This window comes from Salminus brasiliensis, chromosome 5, assembly GCF_030463535.1.
Source record: "Salminus brasiliensis chromosome 5, fSalBra1.hap2, whole genome shotgun sequence".
Taxonomy (NCBI): domain Eukaryota; kingdom Metazoa; phylum Chordata; class Actinopteri; order Characiformes; family Bryconidae; genus Salminus; species Salminus brasiliensis.
In genome coordinates this window covers 1,651,030-1,658,529 of record NC_132882.1, presented here as the reverse complement: position 1 = coordinate 1,658,529, position 7,500 = coordinate 1,651,030, and the positions used below count along the sequence as shown (strand labels likewise).

The window sequence follows — 7,500 nt, the reverse complement described above, 5'->3', positions numbered from 1 at the left end:
CCACCCCACCCCCACCCCAAAAGTACTGGATTCACTGGTACTCATCAGAAGGGGTGTCCACAAACATTTGTGGTGTATGTGCTGCTGCTTGAATGGCCACTGGGGTCTTCTGGAGGCTACAGATCGTTAGCAATACGCTAATTGATGGGATATGAGTTTGTGTTACGTGTTTGCTACATTAGCCTTCTAGGATTTGATGAATTTGAAGTGTTGCTTTAATTTTGTATCTTTGTATGAAGATACAAAGATACTGGGAGCCAGTCTCACACACACACACACACACAATAAAGCAGGCAAGTGTGTAAATTTCATGTGTGTGAACCTGAGAAAGGCACACACACACAGCTTTAATCAAACAAACATCACACAGGAGAAAACACACAAGTACACACACACACTCAGGCAGGCCTTCATCCTGTGACCTGTGGGTGAGCAGTATACACACATGTACCAGCAGGGGGAGCCACACTGCTAAATCCCCACAGTGCAGATATACTGATTAATTAACACCTCAGCACATTACCCATATATTCATATTCATCAGAATCGGTTTAATATTTATTTCATTAACGATCTCAATCTGCTCATAAATAAAATCAGAAAACCAACAAAACATTTAACAGAAGATTTCAGTCCCAGACCGATCTGAGATCCACTCCATTTACAAACACTGCAGATTCATTAACACACGATCAGAGAAAACGAGCGAGAGACATCAGCCAGGCACAGAGAGAGAGAGCAGCGAAAAGAGATACAAAAAAAGATCAAAAGGGTCAGGTACAATATCAAAAGTAGAAAAGATAGAAAGAGCAAAAGCATACACAATATAAAAAAAAGACAAAAGAAGGATATAAAGATCAAACATAAAAGAGAGAAAAGATCAAAAGGTGGTGCACAAAGATCAAAAGAAGTCTTTACACTGGGTTCAGTTTTTAAAGCTGACAGTGGGACAGACTGAACTCAAGCTCCCCCCCCCATCTGTCTGCAGCCAGTCAGCACCGCCGCAAGAAGACCACTGCCTCCCGTCCCAAACGGGGATCAGGTGTGGTCCTGGACTGCACAGCGCTCTGAATAAAGATGAAATAGTCCAGGACTAGACTTAATCCCTGTCCGGCAGACAGCGCTAACGCTTCATTAACTACAGTCCATTAATTAAACCTTTAATTAAGGGATAATAACTGACGGACAGAAACGCGGTGGTTAGAACTGAAACCTTTATCGTCGCGTTCGGAGTGTTTTTATCCGTATTTGTTGTTTACAGGTCGTCTTGTGGTGGTGATGAGCTTCAGCTGGGTCAGTTTCTCGCTGTCGTAAGAAAACTTCGTAACTTCACACTTTTTGTTTTTAATTGTTATTAAATAAAAATGTAAAATGTGTTTTTTAAAGTCGTTTTTCCCCCAAAGGGATATTAGCTGCTACATTAGCTATATTACATTTTTGTAGCCAATATATGTATTAGTTAGCAAATTAGCTAATGATAGAAGCTTTGAGTTAGCCACAGTAAGCTATTTCACTTCGCATAGTTAGCTACCACGGCCAGTTTAATTTAACGTTGTTCATTGTCACATAGCAGATTAGCTAACCGTAGTCATTTCGGTGGCAGTTGGCAGGTTGTATGTATGTATATATATATATATATATATATATATATATATATATATATATATAGGTGTAGGTGGAAAGTTGTGTAAAACCTTTTTTATAACTTCGTAATAAACTACGCTAGACCGTGTTAAGCTAGCTGGTGTTGCAGTCACCATGGTTACCAAGCGAGTCATTTCTTCCGTCTCCGAGACAATTTGAACAAAATTAATTTGGCAGCTGAATTACATCACATCACAAAAAAAGACCTACAAACGTTTCTCAGGTGTCGCCAAAATGTTTATTAGTTCAATAGCGCCCCCTTGGTGCTGTGCCTGGTTGGTTCTCTCACATTGTAAAGATACAGCGTTTTCTAACGACAGAGGTGTTTGTTTATCCATCATCACTAACAAACTTTGCAACGAATTTTTACATCCTTTAAATGACATTAACATCAACTTTTAAACGAGCCAATAGGAAAGCTGAGCAGCACTTCTTTGCATAAACAGACGTTCAGAGCGGGTTTCCCTTTCCTGTTTCAGAGTTACGAAGGTTTTCTCACGACAGTGCTGAGTCTCAGCTGATTCACTACTTCCTGCCTCGTCTTCATCCTTTGGTGGAGAGGATGAGGGCCACGATGAGGCCGTACAGCCCCAGAACCTCAGCGAAAATGAGGATGAGGATCATTCCGACGAAGAGCCTCGGCTGCTGGGCGGTCCCACGGACCCCTGCGTCACCCACGATTCCGATCGCGAAACCCGCAGCTAATCCGCTCAGACCCACACTCAGACCTGCTCCGAGATGAAGGAAACTCCTACAGAGAGAGAGAGAGAGAGAGAGAGAGAGAGAGAGAGAGAGAGAGAGAGAGAGAGATGGAAACTGCTGTAGGCTGAATGGGCGGGGCTAATCTGCTGTAGGCTCAATGGGCCAGGGCTAAACTTCCGTAGGCATAAAGGGCAGGGCTAAACTAGGCTGCAGGCTGAATGGGCGGGGCTAAACTAGGCTGTAGACTGAATGGGCGGGGCTAAACTAGGCTGTAGACATGATAGGGCGGGGCTAAACTAGGCTGTAGGCAGGACAGGGCGGGGCTAAACTAGGCTGTAGGCAGGACAGGGCGGGGCTAAACTAGGCTGTAGGCTGAATGGGCGGGGTTAAACTGCTGTAAGCCTAACAGGTGGGGCTGTAGGCTGAATACAAATAAACTCACTTGTACAGAGTAACGTTTTCGGAGGTGTTGTTGGCGATCAGCACTGCCACCACCAGCCCGTAGATGGCGATAATACCAGCCATGACCACCGGGATGATGGACTTCATAATCAGCTCTGGACGCATTACAGACATGGCAGCGATGCCTGTGCCGCTCTTCGCTGTGCCGTATGCCGCACCCAGAGCTAGAGAGAGGAGAGAGTGACTTCAGTACACAGTATAATCATCAAAAACACTGAGAATAAATATTGGTATTTGATGTAATCAATAACGTGGCTGTGAGGTATCTCTGATAAATGATGCTATTCCATTCACTTGCTTCTCCAGTACACTAGGTGGTGCTGTGTCTTTCACTGCCTAGGCAGAGAGATGAAGGTAGTCTAGCTGTTCACTCACAACAGCACAACAACTGCACAGTTAGCAGAGTCCGCTAGCTTCAGTAATCAGATAGCTAGCATTAGTTAGCAGTCTTGGTTAGCAGGGTAAGCTAATGCTACCAGTTCAGCTAACCATTGCTATTTGCAGATAGCGGAGTTATCCAGTCAGTAGTCATCTGCCATTAGCCATTTTCAGTTAGCTGAGTTAGCTGCCACTGTCTATTAGCCTTTGTGAATTTCAGAGCTCTGTTTTTAGTTAGCAGATTAAATCAGATAAAAATACACTACATGGACAAAAGTATTGGGACACCTGCTCATTGTTCCTGAAATCAAGGGTATTAAAAGAGCTGATCCTGCTTCTGTTGGAGTAACTGTCTCTACTGTCCAGAGAAGAAGACTTTCTACTAGATTCTGGAGGAGGAGCATTGCTGTGAGGATTTGATTGCATTCAGTAACAAGAGCGTTAGTGAGGTCAGGGTGTTGGATGATGATCTCCACCCCACCTCATCATCCCCAGCTCATCCCAAAAGTACTGGATGGAGCTCCTCCACCACCATCATTCCAGAGAACACAGTTCTTCCACTGCTCCACAGCTCCTCAATGCTGGGGGGCTTTATACCCCTCTAGTCCACGCCTGGCATTATTAGGCAGCATGGAGCCAATAGGGTCATGATGTAGATCTGCTCCAGAGAGTCCTATTCTATTGGCAGTACTTCTTCTCTACAGGAAAAACAGACAGGCCAGTTTAAACTGGTTGCCCAGCTATAGGTATGGGTAATAGGTATGGCTGTGTTTGATGGTTTAGGTGCTCCACCAGTATACTTAGAAAGATGGGAAAGTGTACTGACCAGTTTGGTTAGGCTGGTCATCCTGGTGGACCATCTAACCAATCAAACACAGCCATACCCTTTACTGGCCAACCGGTTTATACACCAAATCCATATAATCATTACTGATCATCATCAATATATCAACACTGAAAGACTCAATACTGAATGTTCATCAGACATTGTATAGATGCACTGTATGTCCAAATGTTTGTGGACAGTAGCTCTCCAGGATGAACTCTGATTCATCCTTAAAACCCCTGATTTCAGAAGACCCAGTGGCTGAGCAGGTGTCCCAACACTGGAGTCCACAGGAGGGAGAATCTGCTGACTGGTGTGAACAGGAAATGGGGTGTTTCTCTTCATATTGTGTAAAACTGGTTTCAGTTCTGTTCTGGGGAAAACACTTCAGTTCCTTCAGAAACTGATACCACACACACACACACACACACACACACACACACACACACACACACACACTTAAAAACTCCTGTCTTATTAAACTGCAGGAGGACCTGATGTGTGCATCAGTTCTCTGTGGGTGCTCGGCTGGACTGGGTCCTCAGTACTCCAGTACTCAAAGTACTTGTTCATTAAACTGGTTTTGGGGTTGATAGGAGAATAGTACAGCTAAACATCAACCAATAGGAGAAGATCAGGCAAAATACTACCAATAAACCCACCAATACGAGACCAGCGCAGCTTTAACCCGACCAATAGGAGCACAGCATATTTATAGACACTGTACACTGTACACTATACACTGTTCACTACTGCAACACACACACCAGCATCACTCTCTCTCTCTCACACACACACACACACACACACACACACACACACACTCTCTCTCCTCATCTCTGTGCTGATGTGGTTTCAGATGCTGTAGGTCACACACAGACTGAAGGTCAGACACAGGTCAGGCTTTAAGAAGCTGCAGCTGTTCCAGCTCTGCTAACAGAGAGCACTGTCAGAGAGGAACCTGGAACAGGGCCAGCTGTGCTCCTGTAGATCTGACCATCGCCCCACCAACCAGAGCTCTACTGACCGTACTGGCACTGCCCAGACATGCACAGACAGTACCGCTGCTGACAGTATATCTTCTGAAAGGATCACCACTGACCCCGCCAGCCATGTCGCTGCTGACCAGTCCCTCTCCAACTGAACCACCACTACCTGAATCTGCTCTGACCACATCTCCTCAAACCTGCCACCGACCACATCTCCTCAAACCTGCCACCGACCACATCTCCTCAAACCTGCCACCGACCACATCTCCTCCTAAGGTTTGAAGGTGAGGGGGATTAAAGTTTGAAGGTAAGGAGGATTAAGGTTTGAGGGTGAGGGGGATTAAGGTTTGAGGGTGAGGGGGATTAAGGTTTGAAGGTAAGGAGGATTAAGGTTTGAGGGTGAGGGGGATTAAGGTTTGAGGGTAAGGGGGATTAAGGTTTGAAGGTAAGGGGGATTAAGGTTTGAAGGTAAGGGGGATTAAGGTTTGAGGGTGAGGGGGATTAAGGTTTGAAGGTAAGGGGGATTAAGGTTTGAGGGTGAGGGGGATTAAGGTTTGAGGGTGAGGGGGATTAAGGTTTGAAGGTAAGGAGGATTAAGGTTTGAGGGTAAGGGGGATTAAGGTTTGAAGGTAAGGAGGATTAAGGTTTGAGGGTGAGGGGGATTAAGGTTTGAGGGTAAGGGGGATTAAGGTTTGAAGGTAAGGGGGATTAAGGTTTGAGGGTGAGGGGGATTAAGGTTTGAGGATGAGGGGGATTAAGGTTTGAAGGTAAGGAGGATTAAGGTTTGAAGGTAAGGGGGATTAAGGTTTGAGGGTGAGGGGGATTAAGGTTTGAGGGTGAGGGGGATTAAGGTTTGAAGGTAAGGAGGATTAAGGTTTGAGGGTAAGGGGGATTAAGGTTTGAAGGTAAGGAGGATTAAGGTTTGAGGGTGAGGGGGATTAAGGTTTGAGGGTAAGGGGGATTAAGGTTTGAAGGTAAGGGGGATTAAGGTTTGAGGGTGAGGGGGATTAAGGTTTGAAGGTAAGGGGGATTAAGGTTTGAGGGTGAAGGGGATTAAAGTTTGAAGGTAAGGGGGATTAAGGTTTGAAGGTAAGGAGGATTAAGGTTTGAAGGTAAGGAGGATTAAGGTTTGAGGGTAAGGGGGATTAAGGTTTGAAGGTAAGGAGGATTAAGGTTTGAGGGTGAGGGGGATTAAGGTTTGAGGGTGAAGGGGATTAAAGTTTGGGGGTAAGGAGGATTAAGGTTTGAGGGTGAGGGAGATTAAGGTTTGAAGGTAAGGAGGATTAAGGTTTGAGGGTGAGGGGGATTAAGGTTTGAGGGTAAGGGGGATTAAGGTTTGAAGGTAAGGAGGATTAAGGTTTGAGGGTGAGGGGGATTAAGGTTTGAGGGTGAGGGGGATTAAGGTTTGAGGGTGAGGGGGATTAAGGTTTGAGGGTGAGGGGGATTAAGGTTTGAGGGTAAGGGGGATTAAGGTTTGAGGGTGAGGGGGATTAAGGTTTGAGGGTGAGGGGGATTAAGGTTTGAAGGTAAGGGGGATTAAGGTTTGAGGGTGAAGGGGATTAAAGTTTGAAGGTAAGGGGGATTAAGGTTTGAAGGTAAGGAGGATTAAGGTTTGAAGGTAAGGAGGATTAAGGTTTGAGGGTAAGGGGGATTAAGGTTTGAAGGTAAGGAGGATTAAGGTTTGAGGGTGAGGGGGATTAAGGTTTGAGGGTAAGGAGGATTAAGGTTTGAGGGTGAGGGGGATTAAGGTTTGAAGGTAAGGAGGATTAAGGTTTGAGGGTGAGAGGGATTAAGGTTTGAAGGTAAGGAGGATTAAGGTTTGAGGGTGAGGGGGATTAAGGTTTGAGGGTGAAGGGGATTAAAGTTTGGGGGTAAGGAGGATTAAGGTTTGAGGGTAAGGGGGATTAAGGTTTGAGGGTAAGGGGGATTAAGGTTTGAGGGTAAGGGGGATTAAGGTTTGAAGGTAAGGAGGATTAAGGTTTGAGGGTGAGGGGGATTAAGGTTTGAAGGTAAGGAGGATTAAGGTTTGAGGGTGAGGGGGATTAAGGTTTGAAGGTGAGGGAGATTAAGGTTTGAGGGTGAGGGAGATTAAGGTTTGAGGGTGAGGGAGATTAAGGTTTGAGGGTGAAGGGGATTAAAGTTTGAAGGTAAGGAGGATTAAGGTTTGAAGGTAAGGAGGATTAAGGTTTGAAGGTAAGGAGGATTAAGGTTTGAGGGTGAGAGAGATTAAGGTTTGAAGGTGAGGGAGATTAAGGTTTGAAGGTGAGGGAGATTAAGGTTTGAAGGTGAAGGGGATTAAAGTTTAAAGGGTGAAGGGGATTAAGGTTTGAGGGTGAAGGGGATTAAGGTTTGAGGGTGAGGGAGATTAAGGTTTGAGGGTGAGGGAGATTAAGGTTTGAGGGTGAAGGGGATTAAAGTTTGAGGGTGAAGGGGATTAAGGTTTGAGGGTGAAGGGGATTAAGGTTTGAGGGTGAGGGAGATTAAGGTTTGAGGGTGAGG

At 45.3% G+C, this 7,500-nt stretch overlaps 1 protein-coding gene across 1 annotated transcript in view; it reads right to left on the bottom strand.

The window, feature by feature from the left end:
- Window positions 1-302: 302 nt before the first annotated feature.
- Window positions 303-7,500, bottom strand: part of atp6v0cb (ATPase H+ transporting V0 subunit cb) — a 15,988-nt gene continuing 8,790 nt past the window's right edge. The window contains exons 2-3 of the mRNA XM_072679231.1: window positions 2,789-2,972; window positions 303-2,395 (exon numbers count right to left, since the gene is read on the bottom strand). Coding sequence (XP_072535332.1) covers window positions 2,188-2,395; window positions 2,789-2,972 — 392 coding nt within the window. The 3' untranslated portion in view covers window positions 303-2,187. The remainder of the gene's footprint in view (window positions 2,396-2,788; window positions 2,973-7,500) is intronic.